We start from the raw sequence: 27,371 nt of genomic DNA, 5'->3' as shown, positions 1-27,371 counted from the left end.
GAGCTGCAGCCACAGAAAAGTTTGCATGGATGTAGCTTAGTAGAGTAGAAGTATGATTTAGCTAAAAGAAAAGCAAATAAAAAGGATATTTAGACATGTTTGCTGAATGGAAGTCGATGTTTTATCCAATTTGGAGCCCCTGTCTACAGTGATTGTCCTGACATTAGATGAATGCGATGGTAAGTTAGCTAAACGAACTCAAACTTAAGCTAAATGAGCTAACAGGCTAACACAAGGCAGTTTAAGACTGTTTTTTTGTTCATAAATTGAACTTACAAACATTTCCTGCTACACATGCTGTTTTTATATTTCATTACCGTGTTGTTTTACCGTCTCAGACCAGCAGACTAACTGGCCTGTTCAGCATTGGCGAGGACTTTGATGATGAGGTGATTCCCAGCAGATTTCAGCACACCTGATTTGAACTGTTACTTAGCTGTAGCATAATGAGCCTCCTTCTGTTCGCCCCTCTGTCTCTGTGTGCCTTTTCCCAGGACCTGCTCGGGACAGACTGGGCTGTCCGCTCGTCGTCTGGACCAGCCGATGTGGCAGCTGCTGTGTCATCCTGTACGCTGCGTGCTTCATCTGTGGCTCAGAGAGAACCGGAGAAAAACCGCCTCCAGCAAACTGGAGAGAGATCAGCTGTCCTGTGCAGTGGCACGGCATCAAGGAGCAGCACGCACACCTCTGCTGGACAAACTCTAGCTCTGGGACTGAGACAACTCCCCTCCTCTTTCTCCTCCTCCTCTGTTCCTCATCCTCCCACACTGAATAATGCTCAGCCTGATTTGGCACCACAACAGACTAACACTGCAGGGACGTCGAAGCCCAGTGCAGCTCAGGATGACTTTGATGATTGGGATATTGACCTGGCAGACTTAGAAGAGGTTGACCGCCAGATGGGACAGCCAGATCGACCCCCTGCTTCTTTCCCACCCGTACCCACACCTGTATCTGCAGCCAGAGCGCTTCGGCCCACAAACCGTGGTGCTCCTCACACACTACCAAATAATCAGCCTTCAGCTCCACACAGTCCTGGTGTTTTCCCAGGTTTCACTGCTGCTTCCCCCAAACCCAGTTCATTTTCCCGAAAATCCACAGGACCGCAGCATCCACAAAAACATTTCTCAACCCCAGGACCCTCCAAACAGAGCTGCGGCCTCTTTGAGACCCTTTCCCCAGCAGCCTCGTCCCATGCGAGTCCTCCAGCTTTGAGCCCACTCCCCCTCCGTGCCCCAGTCCTCACCAACCGCCTGGTCCAGCTGGTCTCGGCCTCCAGTAAGCTTCCACAGAAGAGGCCTCGCTCTGAGGGTCACCGGCCCAGGACCCGCAGGTTTCCCGGTCCTGCAGGGCTCTTACCACAACAGGTTAGTGCCAAATCAGTCCTAACGGCAAGAAAAGACGAGGAAAAAATGAGCTCATATGAACACAAGTAGCAGGTTTCAGTGTAATCCTAAATGATGGTTTTGTCTTAAAATGCAAGAGCACAGTAGGGATGGGCGATTATGGCCAAACACTTTAATCTCAGTTTGTTTTGTTTTTTTGCTTTGTTGATTATTCACGATTATTTTACGTTTGTTCTATTTAAGACATAAATATATCTGTGAACCAGAATAAATGAATGAATGTTTTATTTTGGATATACAAAAAGCACAACATAACTACCAATAAAAATAAATACCTGAAGCAAATTTACAGCGCAAGAGAACCAAAAATTACATTTATACTATTATAAAAAAGAAATACTAAACATAATTATAGTTATTTACACATCTAAAAAAAGTGTAGAAAGAAGTAAACAGTTATTTAATCCCACCCCCTTTTAACAACACAACACATTTATATTTATCTGTTTCAGTCAATATAATAATTATATATAGTTGTACATCATAATCCACCACATATGTGCTAAATGTAAATCCATATCAATACAATATACAAGTGGCAATACACAATTTTTCTTATAATTGATGCTATATATGATTATCTCAATTATGGGTTTTATATAATGCAAAACTATATTAGTTTATGTAAATACAATATATAAAATATACATACATGTGTGCCGCAACATAGTAGCCATGCCATTTCTACTACACTCCATCCCACTTAAATGTGCATAAGAATCACAACAAAGCTACACTTGAACAAGTATTGTTAAAAGAAATCAAATAGTAATAAATAAATACTTTTAAATGAGATGAAGCATGGTTTCCTCTCTTTGGTGTTCCATAGTCATCGTCGTTACAGATACAGCTTCAGATAAACTTTATTCATCTCAGGGTAGGGGAGAATTTACTACTCTACTGGCAAAACTCACAAGTGTGGATGTCTCCAAAAATACAGCCTGCATTACAGTCATAACTTGAACTAACTGCCACCGCTTGTGTTTGAGTGACAGGAGAGGAAGCACTAATCTTGATTTTGCGATTTGGATTTTTCCCATTGTTCAAAAACTCAAATGAATCAAAACAAATCCGATATATACCGCCCAGGCCAAGTGCACTGTATTTATGCCGCTGCTGCTGCTGTGTTGTTTTGTCACCTCGGCTCTAATGAAATGAGTGTCAAAGAAATCTATTGGTTATGTGTTTGTTTTTCCACTGTGCTGCCATATGATAATTTAATCCTTCTGCCTCAGCCTCAGGGTCAGAGCCTGGATGACATAGTGGTCCCTGTTCCCCAGACTCCGGCTCATGGAGTCATGGCCCGGTTGCCAAGCCAGGTATTAACAAACACACAAACAGACCTTACCATGACACTGAAATTAAGTTTCATATCCACCCTCATCATCGTATCATTAAGGAGAATAATAACCAACACTGTAATGTAGGTTTTGCATAGATGACGATGTCTCCTCCTGATGCAGGTCACCAGAAATATCCACACTTCCTGTAGAATACAACAAAAAAGAACTGCACTGTGCACCAGAGTGGAAAATTGACTTTCCTTCCACGAAACATAAACACACGGCGAGGGGCCTCTACCAGGGTTTAGGTTTAGTGTCATAACTTCAGGTTTAACTCTAGGTTTTCAGTGTCACTAGTGTGATTCACTGTTTACTGTGATGCATCAACACAATAACATATGTTGAACATCTGCTTCAAAGTATTGTAAATTAAAGATAACGGTCTTGAAAAAGTCTCAAATCTAAATGACGGCTTTAAACTTGATAATTATTCCTTTAATCTGACACTCAAAGGTTTTAACCCTTAAAGACCCAAGTATCCATCTCCGAAATCCAAAATCATCTACTGATCTAAACTTTTTAATACTTATTGGTCTATTAATCCTATCAATACATGTAAATATGTAAATAATTGGTGCAATATACAGCTATTAATCTTTTCATGGGCATCAGATATGACCCATTTGGACGTTCAGAGGCTCTGTAGTGAACATAAAAACACTGTCATCTTCTACAACATTGATTCACCAGTAAAACCCATGGAATTTGATCAATGACAGTAGCTGGAAACACTGGGTTTTTGTTCAGTTAATGAGAGATTTTAATGGAAAAAGTCACTTTTTCTGCAGTTTTCTGTTTTTGATATAATAACCCTCAACTTTTATTTGAGCTTTCATGAACATCTACATGATCAGTGAATTAAACATAGGAAAAAACATGATTTATACTGATAAAATACAAAATACAGAAGATGATATTATAAATAAATGGTGATAAATCACTTAAGTAAGGTTAAATGTAGAGAAAATGTCATTTGGGAACTGACCTAAAAGTAGCGCTGGGTCTTCATGGGTTAAAAATTCTATAGATAAAATAATTAATTTTGCTATATTTGCTTTGGAAATCTTTGTTAATGAATTTGTCAAATGTGTAATTGGTGTTTTTCGTTTTATCATAATGGAGATGGGAATGAGTGGAGCTTGAACATCCGTAGCAGAAACAATAGTCATGGAGAAACAGAAATATAACGTTAGCTGGTTTGAAACGTGGTTGAGACCGTTTCCAGGAAAGAACGAGGAGGCCCGTTGTACAGTATTTTGAAATTATTTCTTAAATTTGATGAAGTATGCCATAAACAGGGTTCGTACGGGTCCTTGACATCCTTGAAAATGCTTGAATTTCATTGCTCTGTTTTCAAGGTCTGAAAAGTGCTTGAATTTTAATTTAAGTGCTTGCAATTATAACCCTATGATATGTGTGATGTATGTGATGTGTTTTTTTTTTTTTTTTTTAAATATTAGCTGTGCCAGGTTAGATGGCAAGCCAAAGCTACTTACAGAAAGGTGATACATTTTGAGAAATAAAACTTTATGTCAAAAAAGAAAATTACCGGGTACTCTCAGGTCGACTCCAGGTACATTTTTTTCTTAATCTTTGGCTCGGTGCAAGTGTGTCTGAAGAACGCCAAGTGCCTTCCCTTTTTTTGGATAGAACTTTGTGTTCTGCTTTAATTTCTAAACGTTTTGTTATTATGAAACATAAGTTTAGATGTTTACAGTATAATATACTGTACATCATCATGACAATTTGAAAATAACTCTTAAAAGTGCTGGAAAAGTGCTTGAATTTGACCTTGAAAAATGTGTATGAACCCTGCTTAAAAACTGTCTTAAAGAATCATAAAGTTGGCTGTATTAAACCTGCAAATACCCTGATAAAAGCGCCACCTTCTGACCAGTTAGTTCTCCTACACCACAGCTCTCCCACCAGGTACTAAACCTGTTGAAATTTCTGTCCAATTAAATTCACAAACATCCCACAGTCTTTCTCATCTTGTCAGTGAGATAAGGAAACTATTTCATACATGTGTTTGTTGTGAAAGCTCTGTTTTAGCTCTGTTTTTAGACAGAAAACAGCCACAGTAAAACCACAAATCACCTCTGTTTTCTGTACAGTTTGTGTTGTCGATAGCTGCACTAAAGATCTGTTTGGGATCGAACAAACTAGGTCAGAACTGTCACAGTTTAGTTTGAACCTTAGATCAACAAATGGCAACTTAGCAAAGATAATAACATCCCATAATAACTTTACACCAACATAAGCCTCATAATCAAACGCTGCCATTTCAGCATCAAACTCTATTCTTTTCATTTAGGGCTGTGTCCAGTGGAGAAAACCCCAACTCACTACTCCCTCTAGTGGTCACATAAATCCCTAGCTCAGTGGTGTAAATAAACTCAGATAATGTTTGGCATCTTTGACAGAACTTCAGAGCTCTTTATTCTTAACACTCTGATGATAATTTTAGTTCATTTTTAGTCATTTCTTTTTTTTTAATATTTCAAAGTAGAAATTCTGCATGTAGCCCCTTTAAAACATATAGATTTTTCTTTAGGCAGGTTTATCTCAAGTGGTAAAACCAGTAAAAAAAAAACAAAACAAAAAAAAAACTCCAACTGTAACCCTTTCAGAGCCTGACGTGATTCTCCGTCATGTGGCTGAACCTTTACTAGTCCTGTCTCACATCCACACCTCCACATTCAGACAGTAATCACCTCTGTCTCAGCCTTGTTCTGAGTTCGCAGCAGTTTTTAGAATCATCCAGTGGGTGGAGTTCAGATTAGGATGGGGGTAAAGTTACACTTCACGCAAGCACAGAAAATATTTGACAGTGATGGTGAAAAATAGCCAGACACATAACAGGCAAAAAAAGAAAAACCCTACTGTTCTCTTGAGAGATGGGACTGTGAATGACAAGTGTGTGTCATTGTCGGCTGGGGAAAGATGTCATATGCAACACAAAACATGTGACTTTACAGCTGGTGCAAATATTTTATACATGTTCACACAAAAGTTTTATTAAGGTGATTTGTGTTCAGACACTTGAATAAAATTTACTTATAGCCAATACAGATACAGATGAAATAAACTGACTTTGTTCATATAAACATGAACAGGTTTGGGGTATTTTAACCCTTTAACAATTGCAATCTCTCCGGCAATTGTACATTTTGCACTTTACAGCAAATAATTACTATAACTCCTGAACCGTTTTTGTTATTGACAAAATTCAAACGGCATCAGAAAGCTGAGATCCTGAGCTTTCAACACCATATGACGCTTTATGGCAACCATATGGGAACAAGTAGAAAGGAACTATTTCAGAGACTTCCACACAGGCTAAAAAACGCCTGGAAATAACACAAAATATGAAGCCATACTACGGACACTGAATGTTCAAGACCCAAATGCATGATTGAGCAGATGTAAAATAGTTGAACATTTATTTCTGCAATCTCAGAAAGTTTCATTATGGACATTTACAGTTATTTTTGATAATAAATATGCTAACATGCTAAAAATATGCTTATTTTCTCACTAAAACGCACTGGTTTAAGCATTTATTATTCATAATAATGATAATTAATGGTCAAATATTGAAAGTTAAGTTCTTCCTGAAAACAAAGGTGGAAAAGAACTGACAAATAAGACATTTTGTGACACTTTTATTGCAAAGAAAACATGAAGACACCCAGGCCACCTGTTATAATGGCAGTCTTGAAAGGGTTTTAATTTAGTCAAATTAGCTCTTGAGGATAAAAAAAAAGGTTGGAGACCCCTGGTCTAGAAGATCCCATGGAACCTGATGTTTTAGATAAACAAGAAAAACAAACCCACATGAACACAGATCGAGAGGGTTCTGAGTTAAACAACTGTCTAAACTCTTTGTGTTGGAAATGTCACATGTTGGACTTGGTGACCTTTTAAAATATGGCATTAAGCCTTTTACCAGTTTCTTCTTTACTCCTGTTAACACTGTGGAGCCGAAAAATAAGACACAAATTGCCAGAAAAATGAGCCTAAGTAGCACAGTAATTAAATGGAATACAGTAATGATAGTAATTATAGTCTGATGTACTCTGGCCTTGGTGATTTAATATTGATGAGCCTTCTCTCGCATTTGGCTGCAGCTGTTGTGTTGCTTTTAGTCTGTATTACATTTTTAACATCCTCATATCTGTTTAAAATTGCAGTTTGTTCTTCTCTGCAACGTGTTGACCTGCCCATTTGATCATCACTAGTGGAAAATAAGTTTTTGGATACCCTTGAAATTTCACGTAATCTCACATATTATCAAGAAATATCTGCAGAAAAATCTTTTTTGTGTTTTGAAAGGTGTAGCTACATAAGACAGACACAAATTACATTTTTTTCTTTATTAAGAAGAAAAAAATAACAAAACTAAATTCTGGAGAGTCAACATGTCATGTCCTAGATGTATTTTTTCATTATTTTACTGAAATGTCTAATTTTGATCAAATTCCAATTTTTTTTGTCACTCCCAAGTGATTTATCATCATTTACTACAGTATTACCCTCTGCATTTTGCATTTTTCAGTGAAAACCAGATGTTTCCCTATTTTAAGCTTTATTGTCAGATTTGCCATATGTACATAGCATACAGAAAACTGAAATTACAAAATTCTAAGGCCCCACAGTGTATTAGTATAAACAAAATATAACTATGAACAGCAGGGTGTTGAGGAGACAATAAATAGACAGTAAAGGTGCAAAAGTTAGCCCCTAAAGACCCAGTGCTACTTTGTGGCAGTTAGAATTTTTTTTTTCTCTATTTTTAGCGTTTCTTAAGTGATTTATCACCATTTATTATGACATGATCCTCTGTATTTTGTGTTTTTTTTTTTTTCCAGTGTAAATCATGTATTTTCCTAGATTTAATTCACTGATCATGTAGATGGTCATGAAAGCTCATATTACAGCTGAGGGTTATTATATCAAAAACAGAGAAAAGTGAAGAAAAAGTGACTTTTTCCAGCAAAATACATCATTAGCTAAACATACAACAAGTGTCTCCATCCACTGTCACTGATCAAACGCCATGGGTTTTACTGGTGAATCAATGTTGCAGAAGATGACGGTGTTTCCACGTTCACTACGGAGTGTCTGAATGTCCAAATGGGTCATATCTGATTACCATGAAAAGATGACAAACTGCATTTTAAACCAATTATTTACATGTATTGATAGGATTAGTGCATCAACAGGTATTAAAGATTATAGATCAGTAGATGGTTTTGGTCGTCGATGGCTGTTTGGGTCTTTATGGGTTAAACAGAGGAGTTATTGTGTTAAAGTGACATATGTAGTATATACAATAAAGTGACTCCATTTAAGCGCAGTGTAAATGATTGGATCAAATCAGAAAAAAATGCGGAAAAGTTGACTTTTTCAACCAAATTTATCCTTAACTGAACATAAAAACAATTGTCTATCACTGTCATTTGCCTGTTGACATTCAATTAGGTCATAGCTGATCTCGCTGAAAAGCTGAGAAACTGCATTTTACCTGAATTATTGACATGTATTGGTATGATCAATGGTTCAACAGTTATTAAATGCATGGGGTGCCCAAAACCTTCTTTCCGTCACTGTTGTGCCAGATCTGTCCTCTTTAACCTCAGTCACGACACCACTTATCATCATTGTGAGTGTTTGTCTTTGTTGATACCCTGGGTCTGTTGAACCAGCTTTATTATAAAAGCCCCCGTTTATATGCAAACCAACAAAAGTCACCGCAGCAGAAAATCATCTTTCAGAAACAGCAGTCGACAGAACAATACAAACCTCATCAATGTCAGCAACGCACCGCAGGGATGTTTTACAGCTCATTCTACCGGCTGCATTTGGCACAGATCATACCTTGTATATGTTTTTACTGGCCGTAGGTGTTCTCCACAGTCATCCTGAAGCCATTACTTTAATTTCAGGATAAAGGAAGCGTTCAGCATCGGTAACAATGGACCGAGCTTCCCGGAGCACAGCAGCATTATATAACAAATCTGACGGTGTTTTGTTGTCGACCTAGAATGTCTCCAGCAGCTTTTACAGTCCGAGCCAATTTGTTTTTATTTGCCATAGTCAGTGCGCTGAGTTATGTTCAATGTGGCATGTGCATTATTCATGAAGGGATGTCAAGTAATTCAGCCAGTGTATGCAACAAATGACCACAGGCAGACTTCAGTTTTTTTTGTTTGTTTTTTTTCCTGTGCAGTCGAATGGAACAGTAAAAACATTTATTGTGTACTGTCAACAATACTGTAGTTTACCACTGTATTGTAAGTATGTGAATTTAAGCCTTAAGTTAACAGAGGGATTTACATATACTGTCCTGTGATATTTCTGCTCTTAAAATGAGAAATGACAGCGCCTTGTTTTTCACATCTTCTGGAAGCAGTTGAGCCACAGTGAATCACAGTAACAAAAGCCAGAACAGAAACTTCATGTTCTGAGAAGCTTTTTCAGAGTTCCCACACATTAAAAAAAATGACAGTACAGTGCAGCCGTAAGAGCACACTTCAGATGAATAGAACTACGAAACCAGCAGATGTCCATAATATTTCCATCGCACATGTAACACACATTGGAATTAAATGTAGGTGAGTTTCTTTACCATTGTTGGTGTTTTAATGTGTGTGAATTGTTGTATAGTGTTCCAGCTCCCAGAGCGATGAAGACGACTTCAGTGGTGGGGCCTGGGCCGCGATGAAGGCCGAGATGGGATTGGACGAGAGGAACCCGTCCTGTTTCCTCAGCTCCTACAGCGTCGTCATGGTTCTGCGGAAGGTGAGTCCCTGACATTTACATAAGTGTGTTTGTACTTTTATTCTGGAAGAAAAAAAAACATTCCTCCTAAACTGTTTACATGGTTCATAGAAGTGATGAGTCCTTTAATACTACTACAGCATCCAGTTCACACCAGTTTAAGCTGCAGACGTCATAATCGAACCCCGAGGTCTGTAAATCAGGGGTGTCAAACTCATTTTAGTTCATGGACCACATACAGACCAGTATGATCTCATGTGGGTTGGAACAGTAAAATAATGACATGATGAGCTATAAATGATGTCACCTTCAAACTTTTCTCTGTTTTAGAGTGAAAAAAGTCTAATTACAGAATGGAAAATGGAAAAGTCTACAAACTCTCTTCAAGGAAAATATGAAGAACAACCTAAAATTTAAGAAAAATAAGTGTAATTTTAACAAGATGTTTTAAACAGTAAAATTTTAAACAGTGCGTCAATTTGTCATTTACACATGTGCATTACAACTTACAGATCTCAGTGGATCTACAAAAGCACAAAACATTTAGTAACAGGAATAATATTAAAACTGCATAAGACATTTTATATTCATATTTTATTCAGGTTAATCACATTTTCTGTGAAAGGATAGTTTGTAAATGTAAACATTTCTATGAAATTATACTTTTTTACACTAAAACGAGGAGAAAAATTTGGAATTGTTATTTGTTATTGTTATTATGATAGAATTTTACTGTCCAACCCAGTTGAGATCATATTGGTCTGTATGTGGAACCTGAACTAAAATAAGTTTGACATCCCTGTTTGTTAATACCTTCAGTGTAATTTTGCATTTCACAGATTCATCCCATGGGCCAGATTGGACCCTTTGGCAGACCAGCTTTGGCCCGTGGGCCATATGTTTGACACCCCTGCTATAAATCACATCTCTATTTGTAATGCACATGGTTTTTGTCTTGTTTTTGTAATGTTTATGGGCTCTGATGGATCACACAGAAACTGGTATTGAAAGGATGCAGCTGTTTACATTATAGATCAGTGGGTTTTTTTAGCTTGAGACCCACAATATTAATTTCGTGCCCCCTTTGGACCCAGATATATAGAGAATACATCATGAATTATAGACGTAATGTTTATATTTTACTCATTCCTCTACTGTCAAAATAACGTCTTTGTATCTTTTTTCCGTTTTCTGTTTTGCATCATATTTATCTTGTAACATAATTTACTTTATCGTATTGCATCTTCTTTTTTTACATACAGTTTGTCTTTAGCCTTTTTTCATCTCTTACCTCTGCTCTACATGTTACATGACGAAGCTGAAATTAAGAATCATAAACTCTTTGGCTTTTTGCCATTTTCGTCTCATTAGGCTCTTTCATCTTTTATGCCATTTTTGTCTAGTTACATTTTTATTGTATCATTTTTGTCTTTTATGTCCTCATGTTGTGTCTTCTCTACGCCTTCTGCGTTGTTTTGTCTTGTGTATTTTCGGTCTTGTTGCATCTTTCATGTCAATGGTTTCATCCTTGGTGGAATGTTTGTTGTACGTCTTACATTTAGTCTTATTGGATCTTCAAGTCAATTTTGTCTTATTCTGTCCATTATGGCGTTACCATTTCTTATTCTTTACGTCATTTTTTTTATCATCATGTCTTTTTCATCATTGTCATCCCGTTATATCTCTACATTTTCTGTGACTTTGCTGAGATCAACTTTGATAAGCTCCCCTACTATTTTAATTAAGAAAATGTATTCACATATCTCACATTGTCATGTTTTTTAATAACTGCTTCATGACTTATTTTGGGTCCCAACCCTAAGTTTGGAAAAGTCATTAAAGATTGTCATAGTCTGATTTTTGGAAGCACTTTGACTGCTCTTATTAAATATAGAAAAAGCAACTGTGTACCATAATGATCATGACAAAACATTTCGCTGGAAGTCATTGTGCTTTCCAGTCCTGGACTGGTGTTTCGTATTTTACCAAACCATTCGGCCAGTTACGATCCAGTCCTCTAGTCACTGTCCTGATGTGTCTTTTATTAGGCCAGAACATGGTTAAATGGAATAGCTGGAGCTGCTTGTTCCATTTTACCTTTTTTGTGCCAAATTGAGATTTTTCTTCAAAGATGATGGTTTCAGAGTGTGAGCACGGCCTCTTGCTTTCATTCCTTTCACCATCTTCATGAAAAGGTTGGCAATGACAAAACACCTGTTGATATCCAAGTCTTTTGTGGTGTTAAAAAGTAAGTGTGTTTCTCTTCCCGACCAGAAATGTGGGCTTTTCTTTTGGCTTTGTATTTTTACCCCAGACCTGTGTACTTTTGGTTTGAGTCCATCACACAGAGCAACTGCAATGAATAAACACATAACCCCCCCCCCCCCCCCCCCCCCCCCCCCCCCCACAGTAAACACATCCAAACCTCAACAATATCGATGCGTCCCTCACGTCTTAATCAGAAACAGCAACATTTGGAATATGGTCAAGTTCAGAATCATGGTGGAATACTGCTGTGCATGGAAATGCAGTGAGCGAAGCCAAACGCAAACAATTTTGGCTTCACTCAAGCCCTGAACTGAGTCGTTATGTAGGCCAATGGCTTTCTTTATTATTTGTCCTCCATCATAACCGACTCTGCACCGCCGCTGGAGGTCTATTGGCATAATCAGAACAAATGACAGAGCCGAACAGGAGGTGTTCTGTAATTATAAACACCACAATCACTCATCAATCACTCTAATGGAGACCTTGCTTTCCCCGTATGAGCCACTCTGGAATAACTTAGCAGTCTGTGTCCATGGCCTCGGTTTATGTCCCCGCCTCCATTTGCATGCATAGGCTGGACACTGGTTAAGCTCATTCAGGTTAAACTGTTTACATGAGCCTCGGTTTCCAAATCCCTGTTTTGCGCGAATAAACAAATGAACGCACAAGCCCTCCCCACTTTTGTTCAATGTTGCAGCTAATACGAAAAACAGAAAGAGAAGATTATCCCAGCAGTAAATACAGCTGCCGGTTCATGTCTTAATTTGTCATGGTGGTTCTCGTGGTCGTGGTTATTGTCTGTAAAGTGTCAGAAAACAATGAAAATTAAATATAAAGTTGATGTTTCAATTTTTTCAGTTTGAATTTACTGTTATTGTGCTATACTGTTTCTTAGGCCTCTTTACCTTTGTCTTTTCTCATGGTTCTAATGAACATTTATTATTATATCCCCAAAATCGAGTTTCAGGGATATAGTGGTTTTACCCTGACCTTCTTTGTGTGAACGTGATAGCAAGGACAGATTTGGTTGGATTTCTTCTCTCTTGATAACCAACATAGAGGACCCCTAGTGGAAGAACCCTATCGATTTCAGCTTCTCTATGAGTATTACAAGTCATCCAAATGGTGATGCTTTAGTTGAAAATCAATTTTTTTGGACATAGATCAAGCAATAATAGGCTGCTTGTGATAGAATTTGGTTCATATTGATTGTCTTACCAATGTCCATTTTCCCGCTACCATACAGAGCTCATATGGTGTCATTTTCATTCACTAGGCGGAGTTCTGTGGGGGAAAAAATTGGTCCTCTTACCATTATTCTGCCACTGTCAATGTAATATAATTGAGTTCATATCGACTATCTAACAATTATCATGGATAGATTCAGATATAGCACAGGATTGGGGGGATTTCGGGGATATACCCTTGCTGTCGGTCCCCGACAGCGTAAGCCTTATTGTTAGTCTCATTATTAATCTGCACAGTCTTTAAAACACAAACCTCCCCTGGTCTAAATGAGTTCTATGGGTCAAGGATTTCACATGAGGCAGCTCAAAAAATAAATGTTTGACATGTCTTTAGGGTTTCGACTAACAGTTGGTTTCATCGTCGATTAGTCAGTCGATTGTTTTCTCTGTTAAGTTTTTGGTTGTTTAGTCTATAAAATGTTGCAAAGTAGTCAAATGGGCTTCCAAAAGTCCAAGAGGATGCCCTCGAAACCCCAAAAATTCAGCTCATATGATGAAACCAACAAAACATTCACATTCAAGAAGCTCAAGACAGATTTTGATTAACTTTATTTCTCCCTGAGGGAAATGTATGAGTGAATGACTTCTTAAAGTAAAAAAAAAAAAAAGATAAAAAAAAAAATTATGGACCATAGTTGATTAATTGTCACAGCTCTACATGTCCTAAAATAAAATGAAACCTGCCATAGAGGAAGGCAGTAAATCTACTTTTTGCACAAAAGAGATCAAGACATGCTTAGTTCTAAAGGAGATCACACTAAATAATATAGATAAAGTTTATTTGTAGAAACTGTTTTTTCCTGATTTTATTTAATTCTTAATTCTAATGCTGTTTACATACTTCTAGTTGTATCGGTGTAGTAGCTGATTCAGGTACGGAGAAATGCATATATGTCGATATTATAATCCTGGTAAAACAACAAACCCAATGGGGCCCTAAGACTTTTCACATGACTGCATATACGGCAAAAACACACAGCAGAGGATCGATTATATAACAGTCAACCTATTGATTAAACATACTTACATGCTGTACATGCTAAATCTGCAAATGTCCAAATCAAACATATGTACTGGATTCCTTTAATTAATTCTGATGTTGGTGTGAGTTTTTGAGTGAACGCTGAGGTTTTTCTGTCTATTTATGTGGGTTTTGTCATCTCATTGATTTAGGCTGCTTTGAAACAACTGGTAAAGAACAAAGTGCCAAACATGGCCGTGCTGCTCAAGAGCATCATCCACACACACACCGACGCCAAGGCTGTGTTTAAAGACCCAACAGGTACGTGACACACGAATACAAACACATGCAATACAATTCAAGCTGTATCCTTAATAGACTGATATGCAGCGGGTACTTACATTAGAAATACAACATAAATGAAGTACATGTGATATTATCATTATGCAGAATGTGCTGCTGAAGGCGTAGGCACTCAGACGCGATGCTCACAGCTTGAAAGAAATAAATACTAATTTAGTAATTAACTGATAGCCAGCTGAGAAAAACAACAGCAACAACTATTAAAGTTAATTAGTGCTTTTTAGGATGCAGTTTGATTGCCTTTCCACAATTGGCTGTTAGAAAAAGGGTAAAGCATCCTTGAAGGTATAACACATAACATACATTTCTGCAGAAAAGTATCTAAAACGACTACATATATGTTATATATTTTATTTATTCACAATGTTCCAATTATGGCATAAATGAGTTTAGTCAGTGTAAAAGCATGTTTCCTTTGGTCACATGTCAGTGTTAGTGGTTTGTTTGTATGATCATAATATAACACAGACATATATCACTAAATATCAATAAAGTGAATAAAAATGTGAACTAAAAAATGCATGACCTCATCTGAAAAATGATTTCTGCATCACATCAGAGGAGCTCCATGATGTTGTTTTAATTGTCACTTTGATGCTGACATAGAGTTGTGCATTTGGGATCAGTCTACATCATGAAATTTGTATAAAAGAATCATATTAACACCCACTAGTCATCATGTGTATGCCAAACCGTGTAAATTTTACATGTTTTCTGTCATTTTCTGTTATGTAATAAGAGATGCTATTGGGTAGATTTCTGGTTCTACATTCATTGACATTCCAAGCGAGATCAGATACTAAATGAAATCCTGAAGATCACAGACTGGTCCATCCATAACTGTCACTGTGTCATCACGTCATAGGATATTTCTACAGAGCAAAGCAACTACAACGAATATATTTTATTATTCTTTTATTTGCACAAGTATGGCAACACAAAAATCAACCCTGTTCACATCCCTGAGTGTGATGACTGAAGATGTGGAAGGTCACAGTGTATTTAAAGTGGTGGGAAAATAGGTTGTGGACACTTCATGCATTTGTGATGTATTGTATTAAGAATCATTCATTGAACTCTGCCAAGTATTGTTCCATTCTCCCACGTTTCCTTTTGCACATGCTCTGTTCCATTGAGGTCAAAACTGGATGTTTCAGCAGATAATGAAACATATTCAGGACCTGACCTGTTGAAACTGACAAAAAATTTAGTTTTATTTTTTTTTTCATGTTAATAACAAAGCAGAAAAAATCATTTGAATTTCTTTGTGTCTGTTTAATGGAGCTACAACTTTTGGAACACATTTTCCTGCAAATATTTCATGATAATATTTGAGATTGTGTTAAATTGTAGTTTTACTTTTTTGTTTAGTTTTAAATGAGTTATTGACGAACTATCTGAAGGTGCGTCTTACTCTTCCATTGGTCACTTGAGCCTCCGAGACTGTGTAAAATTTTAAGGGTGTCTGAAAACCTTTTCCCACTACTGTATCAGGGGTTACTACACCTGCAGTGGAAAAGCAATGTGCTGGTACCAAAACTGAGGCAATTTAAGTAGAATTGAGGGGATTCAGTTGATACATCAATCGAAATGTGCCACAAAATGATAAAAAAACAAAACAATTCACATAATTAAGATCCATACCATTGCAAGAGTGTATGATTGGTCTGAAATAAGCATAAAGACACAAGTGAGATGATGTATTCAGAACATGTAAGGGTTATAAGTTTCTGCATGTTACAGGGTTATCGATTCTGTCAACAAAGGTTAGATTAACTTACTTTCTTATCCCCATAGGGAAGTTTAATCTCTGTATTTTACTCATCCTAATACATACATACAGTACCTAGCATTAGCACATAGTGCAAACATTAAGGAGCTGTGAGCTAACATTGAAGGTGCTCAGGGACCAACTCCAGATCCTTATGAGTTCTGTGGTCAAAGGCACTGACAAGAGATTTGGCGCATATGTACCTGTTTACTGTCATAGTAAAAAAAAAAACCCACAAAAAACAGAAGTGTAAACAGGACCATCAGGATCTAATAGGTTATAGACACAGCTACACACACTGTGGAAATGTGTATCCATGTACAGCTTTTGACACAACAAACACCAATCTGCAGCAACACGTCAGGGCTGTTTACTGTGAAAAAGGAAATGAATAACTGTGTTTTTCTAAATGTGTGTGAAAGACATGCAGCTGCTGGTGGAAGGTGCAAACTGTTTTCCTCCTGTTTGACATTTGCTCGCTGAACTCTGCTGACTGAGCTCCACATGATACAAAGCCCATCACAGTTACATGTTTGATTTCACTCACATACACACTCTTGTGCAGCTTCCATCTGTCCGGGAGCCTCTTTTGTCCCTGGTCTTAAGCCATCACCCTTTCCGTGTGATCTAACAGTTGCCATTGCCTCTTAAGAGCAGCCACATGAGGTGTTCAGATAATCAACAGTCAGGAGTGGATGTTCCACTCCACACACCAGGCTTAAGTGCTCATTAGTGATTCAATTGCGGTAGATTGGCATCAGCAGTGGGTGGGCATTAAGTGCTTCTGACACCACGAGGGACTGTTCTGTCACTAATGTGCCTCCTACCTGCTCGAAGCTATAGAGCTTTTACTCCAGTGGGCATTTTATCTCAAGAGCTACTGTCAGCCTGTAGTGACTGAATACGAATGATGACACTGTTGGTCAGCGAATCAATGAGCAACAGGCTGGATAGTAGGTCACGATGGCAAATGGCAAAGATTTTCTGATATTTTCTCCTGCCTCTGCTTTATGACTTTATAGTCTTGTGTTTTTATAGTGTTACCAGAGAAAACCACTCATTTAAGGCAGTGATTCTCAACTGGTGGGTCAAATCCTGGACCAGTGGGTCAAGGGCCATTGTCTCAGCAAAAAAAAGTTTATTTTAAAAGGTATTTTGTATGCAGTGGAGTGCAATCCATTCAAACCCCTTAACAGTAGGTGGCGATAGAACCCTGTTGTGATAATTGACACCCACTATTTCACAGCATAGAGGAAGACCTGTAACGTTTGTTTTCAAATACATGAGTACAAGTACAACAGCAACTACCTGAGATACACTCCTGAACAAAACTGTAAGACCAGGGAAAAAATTACAAGAATTTGCATATTGCAGTGGTGGGTCATCACCAGGTTTTAAGTAAGGCTTCAAAATACAGAAAGAAGAAGCTGGAGCAAGAGGAAAAAATAGCGAGTAGGTAATTTATTGAAAAACAGGATTTAAATTCAAACATGCTCTTAATCAGCTGATCAAAACTTTAAGGCCATAGCCTTAAAAAGGCACCAAACCAAACTGCACCATTGCTTCGTTGAAAAATTTTAGAAGCTGAAAATGTTCCTCGATTTGGGTCCTGAAGCCAGACCAGTTGAGATCCACTGATTTAAAGAGTCACAGTGTAAGATTTAATGGCATCTAGTGGTGAAGTAGTAGACTGCAACCAGTTACTTATCTGGTGGCTGCTAAAAACACCCTCATTTCAGCATGTCGTTCTTCAAGTGGTTTGAAGTCCTGTTCACATAGGAGTAGTTCTACCTGTTGACATCTGGTAACATGTTATAATTGCAGAGGTTGTCTGTGATCTAAATTCCATGTAAATCTGGAAATTGTATAAATGTATCCACAAATGACCTATCAACACCAACAACCATGTTCAACCTGAAGTGTTTTGAGACATTTTTATGCCTGTTACTAAATGTTTTGTGCATTTCTAGATCCACTGTGATCTGTAAGTTGTAATGCATGTGTAAATGATAAGCTGATGCATAGTATTATCAGAATTGCACTTATTTTATTTATTTATTTATGGTTGTTCACGTTATTCTCATTTTTAAAGGATTGTTTGTAGTTGTTTTTATCATGTAATTTTACTTCTTTAACTCTAAAGCAAAGATAAAAGTGTCCATTTGTCATTATTTATAGTTTATTATGTTAGTAGTTACTGGTTCGGCCCAGTTGAGATCATATTGGGCTGAATGCGGTCCCTGAAATAAAATGAGTTTGACACCCTCTAATGTAGGTTATATCATCAACTTCCTGATAACGTGACTCAACCTTGTTTTAGCATCATGTGTTTTACAAGAGCACTCTTCGATTGCACTCTTTATTCTTTCAAGAGGATAATAACTCCGTGGTAAAACATAGTAGATGACAGTAATGCACCTTAATTCTGTCTATTCCACCATAAAAAAGAAACATGTAGAAGTAGTGCACTTATCCACTCCCTCTGTAGACATAAACAGCCCATTTTAAGGTAATAAGAACATAATAATTGTTAAATCCGGGTGATTATACACTTACGAAAACACAATTATGAATATTATGTTCCATTTCTCTCTTTAGATTCTCCTTATTCCCCTAGAATCTCAGACCTTTTAAAGATGTTAGTTTGGTAAAGGGGGGCAAAAAGTTAGAAAAAGTAGCTTTAGTCTGGCTGTGTTCCTCAAAATTGATCCGTTCTGTTATTAGTTCTCGAGGATTTACTCTGCCAAACTCTGACAAACCCTCAGGTCAGTTTAATTTCCCTTGCCAAACACTGTTACGGCTAGTGGAGTTTCCAAATAATCCTCCACGTCAGTCAGCTCTGTGGATAAATGTTCAAAAAGCTGCCGACATGTGTACTCCTCCACTGCTTAGATAAACTCCAACAGCCATGAAAACATGACTACTCTGATTAGAATACACACTCAGAACAAGAGTCATGCACAATTAATGAGAAGACGCACAGAAGGGACATTTAAAGATTTTCAGACATTTTTAAACACATTTAAAAGTGCCCCAGTGGAGTTTATGACCTCTTTTTATTTCTGTGAAGCAGAATTTTCATTTATTTATGTGTTTATATCTCACGAGCAAGACGAGCCACATTCTTACAGATGCTGTCGAGGTATTTTGATAGCTGGTGGCGGTAAAGAGCAAAGTCATACATAACAGTCAGAAAGGGATGTCGAGATAGAGGAAAACATATTATACTGTTTAATGTGTATCTACTTTGGTTGTGTAACACACTTCATTTAAAAGGGCAATTCAGAATTATAGCATTGAGATACTATTTTAGATATTAATGAAGTTTTAGTAGTCTTTCTGTCCTTTGACCTCTATTGTGAGGCACAGATGTTTAACCCTTTACCCCTGAGACATTATTCCAGGTAAACGTCCTGCTGTGAATTTGCGTCTTTTTCAGTGTCATAAAAGCTGCTGTGAGTATGTGCTTGTGTTGGTTTTCTTCAGTGGTTTTGCTTTACTGTGTGTTTTAGGGTCAAAATAGGGTGGAATAACAGAAAAAGACAGAGACGAATTGAAGTTTTGCAGGTTTTTACTAAATAAGGCATTCAGAATGTACATCAGTAAGAGATTTAGGAAGCTGAACATGAACTGTGAACGGGAACATACTGAACAACAAGCATGTGAAATTTTGGCCCAGTAGTTTTTGTTTTGGGGTTCCTTTTCTCTAAATCAGTCCAGCTGGACTCTTTTCTCTAAATCAGTCCACCTGGTTGAACTCCAAAAACCAGTTACACGGTCAAAACTCCTTAAAAACACATTGAAAAAACTAAAGGAAAATCACCACAACACTGCAAACAGTAAAAACAAAAAAACGTCAAGGAAAACGGTGTAAAAAAAAAAAAAAAAACTGTCTATTTTTATCGTGAGTCGGTCTCATTCTCTGCTCTGTGTTTTGACCCCCATTCCACAGGTGGTGAGGGGTGCACTGAGCATGCTCAGATGTCTATAGAAAGTACAAGGTCTATTCTATCAGTGCATTTTGAAATTTTCCTATTGAGCAAACAGTTTAATTTTTATGAATATTTAAAATAAATCCTACATTCAGAGGGCTCCCCACTGACACATCAGGGGTTAAAGGGTTAAAAGATTTACTTAAGAAGTCTACAATTCATTCATCATAGTTTAGACCTTACAGGCGTTATGTATTATATTAATATTCAAAAACTGTCAACAGCAGCATGAAGTTGTGATCCTGAACGCACTTACAGCTGCTAAAACTACCAACAAATTAATACTATGTTTCCACAGTCTGTATCACTCACTGAATAAAATATAAAGCTCATTGTTGACGCATATTTATATGATGGTATCGTTAAGTTTTCTGTCAAACTTAAACTCAATATTTTGACAGTTAGTCAAAATAACACTGTGTTTTATAATCTTCACACGCTGCATCTGCTGATAGTTTACATTATAGCTCTGTTTTAGACAGAAAACAGCCACAGTAAAACCACTAATCATATCTGTTTTCTGTATGGTTTGTGTTGTTAATAGATTTACTAAAGGTCTGTTCGGAATCCAACAAACAAGGTCAGAATTGTCTCAGTTTAGTCTGAGCCGTGGATCAACAAAAAACAACTTAGCAAAGATAATAACATCCCATAATAAATTTATGCCTTCATAAGCCTCATAATCAAATGCACCTGTGTAAAAGAAATGCTGCCATTTCAGCATCAAACTCCCTTCTTTTCATTTCGAGCTGTGTACAGTGGAAAAAAAACAGTAATGCAAACTGCACAGATAAAATAATCTACATTTATGTTTGGTTATTTCCAATGAGCCCTGACTTAATAACAGTGGGACTGCACTTTTCCTTTTTTTTGCCAGTTTGGATGTGAAATGGGTCTAAGAATTGATGTGTGATGTTCTTAAAAACACTTAAATTTAACCTGTTCAGAACTGTAGAAACTCTGTTATAGTAGTTGTTAATGGCATTTTATTCTTTTTTTTTTAGGTCTTAGAAAGTTTAGAGATTAGTTGTAATTTGCTTTTCTACAGTACATCATAGAGGGTTCCACTTACTATAATAAACATTAAATCAATTAACATTTTTTCATAAAATGTTGTGAAATTCATTCACATGAAAATTAAAAAGGTGTCTTAAGATCAGATATTACAGTGAAATAAAGTATGTTATTGAATTTCAGGGTTGGTTTTTCTCTTCAGCCTAATACAACAATGGACTGAATGCACATTTTAAAGCTGATATTAAAACATCCTCTATACAAGAGAGAAATACTGCTGCAGGGTGTTGTTAGGAGGTTTATGCCTTTGTTACCTCTTCTGCCTCTGATGAATTTGCATCTTTGAGTTTTATTTGTAGTTAAATTCACAAAACAAGAAAGTCGGCTCTGCATGTTTACATTATTTAATAAAGACAGTTTAACAGACAATGCCTTTTTGAGCTATATTATTATAATCTGAAGTGAATATGAAAAGAAGTGACGATTAGAGAATGAAAAAGATGCAATTTTCATAAGTTTACATCTGTTTATGAAGTCATGGAAATAATGTGTCCTTGAAAAGTCATGGGAAAGCTTTGAAATTTGATCTGTAATTTCAGGACCTTTTTACATTCACTCGATTTGTTTGTAATGTTTGTTTTTCAAGGTGAGATTCAGGGAACTGTGCATCGACGTCTCCTGGAGGATAGAGTTGGGGAGCTAAAGGTCGGGGCTGTACTCCTCCTTAAACAGGTAACACTCGACAACAGTGATATATTTCATCCTCTAATGTCAGCAGTTCAGTTTACAGCTCAACTTAACCCTTTTCGGGCATTGTTTAATACATGTTTGGTCTTTTTGTTATCCAGGTTGGGGTGTTTTCTCCATCTCATCGTAATCATTACCTCAACGTGACTCCCAACAACCTGTTGAGGATTTACTCCCCGGATGGAGTCGGACTCACCTCCTCCTCTCAGCTGCCCCCACTCGTCTTGGTGAGCACCACGGCGCCCAGATGAAACCCAGAACAGTTGCAACTGAGGCTGTCAGCTGTGATTCATATTTTTTCTTTTTATATACATATATATATATTTTTTTTTTGCAGGAGCCAGTTTTGCAGCCATCAGCCCCAACTCCCAGCCTCCACCAGGAGCCCGTGTCTCAGATGCAGCTGGTTTTCGACGAGGACAATGATGAAGGAAACGCAGAGGGACACAAACTCCCACAATCCCCGGCAGCCGCTGCAGTCAGAAACGCCCAAGAGTCTGCTGAGAAGTCGGCGCCGCAGGACTCAGGCTGGGATGCAGGTGGGGACGCTTTATTGAAGAGACAGTTATTCTAGTCACATCCTGGGTTCACCAAGTGTCACACTCTGTAAAAAAAAATCAAAACACCATTTTCACTGAGCACAACTGCAACACTGTCTGGTGATAATTTGAGACATTAACATTTGACATCCTGACCCGAACTGAGCCAGACTGAACTAAAGAAATGGTTTTGTTGGAAACCCGCCTCTCTTTGCATCGTTCTACTGCAGAACAAGGTAACAGGCTGTACAAATAGTCCATCAAATGACTTATTTTTTGCTTTTTTATCTCAGTGAACAACATAAAGCAATATGGAACTCAACTAGGATGAAGTAACCAGGCCTGATTTTGACACTTGACATCCCTCTTGTAATAATGTGTAGCACTCTCAAAGTAGAAGTGGGATCTGAATGGAAGTTTCTATGCGCTGTTACTTGACATGCAGTGGATGAGTCATTTAATTGTTGGTTTAAGGGTCCTACTCCTAGAAGATAGGATGCTGTGCACTAATTTTCACACAATTTAGGTGATTACAGTGATATCCCCAAAATTTGTGAATGAAAGTATGTTTCATTCAGGGTTCTACTTTGAGAAATGTAATGTTTTTATTGAAGAAATCTAACATTTTTAACATTCCATCATTTTGGATCCATATCGTCATCTTCCTAAAGTAACTGCCTAAGTCATTTTTTCAGATTTTTCAAGTAACACACAAAACTCAAACAGAAATTGAGTATTTGATGATTTAGGCACAAAAAAATAACATAGTTATTTTAAGAAGGTGACGATATGTTGTACAAAAATTTTGAGCCCATAATGAACAACAAACAAAAATCTTGAAAAGAACATCTACTGTGGAAAAACTGCGGCCATTGAGATATTTTACTTCATTCTGATGCTCTCTGAATTCATTTTTTCAACAAACTTTATTTAATTTTAAAGGATAGGGTTGAAGGTAAGGCCTTCTTTATAAAATTATCCAAAACAATGATAAGAACAAAGACATATGGCAACAATAAAACCTTAAAAAGTAATTGAAAAAATTATAATTAGAAACCTGGGTAAACAATAGCAGCAAACAAACAATAGAGGGTAATTCAATAAAATAAACGTTAAGACTAATTAAAATATAAAACGGTTGAATCAGCTGAAACCAGAACAGCCCCAAGTAAAATACAGTGAAGTTAATCATTTACATCGCCCCAGAGACACAAATGACACAGTCTGAAGCCGTTTCTGTTCTGTTCCAGGTTGCAGCTGCATGATGAATAAAACTACATTTTCCATGAACAGCAGAAACCGATGACATCTGCAACATGATTAAATCATTTTAGTGTGTTCTATATTGGATGAATTCATTTTAGCTGAAGCTCAGACTGCCTTAGATGTTACACAGTGGCCTTAGAAACCTTTGGATTTTATGATTTTATATATTGTTTAGGGTGCATTCAGAATACACAGTTTTTCTCACTCCTTATGAAATGTAGGCGTGACAACCAACTATAAGCAGGTCTTCCCAGGCCGCCGCAGAAACACCAACATTATTACAATATTCAGACACAATCTAAAAGAAGCATGTAGCAGATCTGCTCCTAGATGAGATCACCACTGTGTGTCACACAAAATGACATCAGTAAAACTAGGATTTGTGCACAGTCGGACGTCTGCAGCCTGCAGCACCTCCCTGAGTTACCGTAGTGGGTCTCTGATAGTTCACAGCTTCAACGCTCTGCAAAACACTGCAATTACACCGGTACTCGGTCGATTTAATATGGATATTACCCAACTAGGAAAGGCATAGACATTTATTTATTCAATTGGAAGATCTGTAGAATTCCTCCGAAAAGGAGATTATGCTACAAATGAAGGTCATTTACAATATGAGAGCGCCACGTTGCCCCCTATTAGTACAAAGTATTTCTATCATGTCTCGACTATGTTTATTTTCTTATGTTGAGTGTTACTGATTCTTAAATTAAGGTCAAACACTGAAAACTGAAATAGACAATTTACCCAAAACACTGAGCCCATTTACATGACCAATAAAAAATCAGACAACTGGGAGTAATCAGATATTTGTAATAATCAGATCTGATTCATTTACATGATCTTCAGTAATGCAGTAATCAATAAACCCTTGTTTAGTAGTTTCAGTCCAGCGTTTGATTTCTTTTGGAATACATATGTACATAGTGATGGTAGAATCAAACCTATTACTATTGTTTTCTGCTTATGTTTGACTATGTCACTTCCATGTTCTATGATTTACTTGTTTTTACACGGGCAGATCTAAAAGAATGTAATAAATCAGAGTAAGAGGTGTACATGCATGAAGACATCAGAATACTGGGGATAAATCCAGGTGCGTTAATCTGATTTCACATGATCATTTGAATAACCTGATAACTCCAGAAATCAGATAACGATAGAAGTATTAGTGTGAAAGTAAACAGGCTCAATGAGTTAGAAACCTTATTAGAACCGTTTTTTTCTGTTTCTTTCTGCAATCAATGTATGTTTCAATGCTATGTATCCACTGTGTCTTATAATCTTCATATATTGCGTCAGCTGATAGTTTACATTATAGCTCTGTTAGCTTAGCTCTGTTTTTAGACAGAAAACAGACACAGTAAAACCACTTATCACCTCTGTTTTCTGTACAGTTTGTGTTGTTAATAGCTAAACTAAAAATCTGTTTGGAATCCTACAAACAAGGTCAGACCTGTCACAGCTTAGTCTGAACCATGGATCAATAAACAGCAACGTGACAAAGATAATAACATCACACGATAACTTTAGACCTTCATAAACCTCAGAATTAAACTCACTTGTGTAGAAGATTCCAATTACCATGAAAAATCTGAATTCAGGGAGTGTGCAAGTCCAATTATTCAGGCCAGAAATAAAGTAACGCCATCAAGAGTTTGGGAAAGGTGTGAAACCTAATTAAAACTGATTTTTACCCCGCCCCCTGAAGTGGAGGCAGGGGGTATTGTTTTTGGTTTGGTTTCTTTGCTTGTTATTAACACTTTAGCAGCAGAACTATTTGTTGAATTCATACCAAACTGGGTTTATAGCTTGCCAGTGACCCAGAATAGATCTCATTACATTTTGGGAAAAGTAGGTCAAAGTTCAAATTTTTAACGATTTTTAAAAAAAATCTTTCCATTTATTTATAGCTCGTGGGTGAAATACATGGTCGGGGTTTGTTGTGCCTTGTACTACTTGTTTTTTTCTGTTTCTTGGTGCAAGTAATAATTATTTACACATTGTATGATCTACATGCGGGACCAGAACAACAACACTGATTTATGGTGGTTCGAGAGGTGTCGCAAAATGTTGAGTTTCCATGTGTGTCGGGGTCTGATTTCAGCGGTTGTTACTGTTCCGACTTTCCATTGATTTTTATTTCATTCTCTTCTTCTATTCCGCTCACCACTTGGCCTACAGTCAGGTAACAGTTGACTTTAAACATTAATGTGCAAGGGGTCGTGTCAGGACAAAGCCCCAGCTCGCAGGTCGGCGGTTTCCATGGCCGCCGTGCGTCACTCTTGCCTCAACCGCCCATTCTGCTCACATGACGCGGCCACAGCCGTGCGACCATGGCAACTGCTGACCCGTGGCTGCAGTCCTGCCCTAATGAAGCAGAGTTTAACATCATCCATTAGTCACCAAACATAACCTTACCTGAAAATAAAGGAGATAAAATACGGGGTTTGTCTGATCGATCTGACAGTCGTCCTTCAAAACTATGAACTTTTTAGCTTCAATATCACATATTTAATAATAATAAGGTTGAAAATTATGTGTTGAGTTAATTCATGTTGTATTACATCTAATTTCACTTTTACTTTCTGTTACAGATGACCTGGATGAACTCCTGGGAGAGTTACCCGAGGACAGCTACAGCTTTTGATATCACTTGACCCCGTCCGACTTTTCGTTGTCTGATCACTGAGGAATATGTGTAAATATGTGTATATATCGAAAACATTTGTTCCCTGTAACTTTGTGGGTTTGAGCTAAAAAAAAAACAACAAAAAAACAATACTACAGTGATTAGTCTCAGCTTGTTTTGTTGTTACCCTCGCTGCCATGCACCGCTGATGACGGATGTGTTCTAAGCAGCATTCTCTTGCAGCTAACATACGCTCATTAACTGATTACAAAGCTCCAAAAATCAGCCGTTTGATTTCAGCCTCATGTATTATATTACTGTCAAGTCTGTAATTAGTTTGAAGCTGCGCGGTTGTGTATAAAAGCACATGCACTCCTGCACCTTCTTTCAGTCTTATCCGTTCTCGCGCCCGCTTCAGTGACCTTGAAATGGAAAGCTAATCTACACAGCATTGATTTGCAAATTATGCAAAATGAAAGCGATGTGAGGCATATTCTTCTCTGCGTTTCCTTGTTATTTTGTCCTTGCCCTCTATTTTCAGCTGCGTCTGTTTCTCCTGGAGTGGATAAACTGTGACCCAGCTTGTTTACTGCGCATTAAGTGGTGTATCAGAGCTTTTTGCGGGGGGAGCTGGGATTGCACATAGGTAATCTTAGAGTCTCTTGTGGATTTCTTGACCAACTGCTTCCACATCTCTGTCTGCAGAGAGCCAGGGCGTCGGGACGGTGATGGATTGCAACTAACTCTTTTGGAGGCTTTTCCAGCAGGAGTCAGATCCAGATCCAGGCTCTTCCGCTAACCCTGCCTCACTGTAACAGATTCAGGTTAATCCTCATCCTCTTTGTCATTTCGTGTGTGATTCATCCCGCCCGGTTTATGTTTAAAAACGGAAAGAAAGGGGATGATAGGTGATAGGACGAGCTACATTTGCAGTCATTCTGAATACTCTGAGCTCAAATAGGTTCACTTTACCATAACAGTCTGCAGCTATGTATTTTGGCTCACATTTAGTCTGAAATGAAGCAGTAAATGTGAGAGT

At 37.6% G+C, this 27,371-nt stretch overlaps 1 protein-coding gene across 1 annotated transcript; it reads left to right on the top strand.

Annotated features, from left to right (window-relative positions):
• On the top strand, positions 1–26,823 carry hrob (homologous recombination factor with OB-fold). Its single transcript, XM_030141697.1, has 10 exons — positions 1–179; positions 339–389; positions 495–1,367; positions 2,642–2,725; positions 9,419–9,553; positions 14,221–14,329; positions 21,795–21,880; positions 21,997–22,122; positions 22,233–22,434; positions 26,298–26,823. Exons 1-10 carry the CDS (start codon positions 168–170, stop codon positions 26,348–26,350), a joined length of 1,731 nt encoding a protein of 576 aa, XP_029997557.1. The 5' UTR covers positions 1–167; the 3' UTR covers positions 26,351–26,823.
• Positions 26,824–27,371: the final 548 nt, after the last annotated feature.

The sequence above is a fragment of the Sphaeramia orbicularis genome, chromosome 8 (assembly GCF_902148855.1).
Source record: "Sphaeramia orbicularis chromosome 8, fSphaOr1.1, whole genome shotgun sequence".
Lineage (NCBI taxonomy): Eukaryota > Metazoa > Chordata > Actinopteri > Kurtiformes > Apogonidae > Sphaeramia > Sphaeramia orbicularis.
The sequence above is the reverse complement of the archived record's forward strand: the minus strand, read 5'-3'. Positions and strand labels throughout refer to the sequence as shown.

What these genes read in the sequence shown, in the direction of transcription:
- hrob (XM_030141697.1), top strand. An exon ending in GCGAGGACTTTGATGATGAG is followed by an intron (nt 390 to 494) that starts GTGATTCCCAGC and finishes GCCTTTTCCCAG; the next exon opens with GACCTGCTCGGGACAGACTG. An exon ending in TGGCCCGGTTGCCAAGCCAG is followed by an intron (nt 2,726 to 9,418) that starts GTATTAACAAAC and finishes ATTGTTGTATAG; the next exon opens with TGTTCCAGCTCCCAGAGCGA.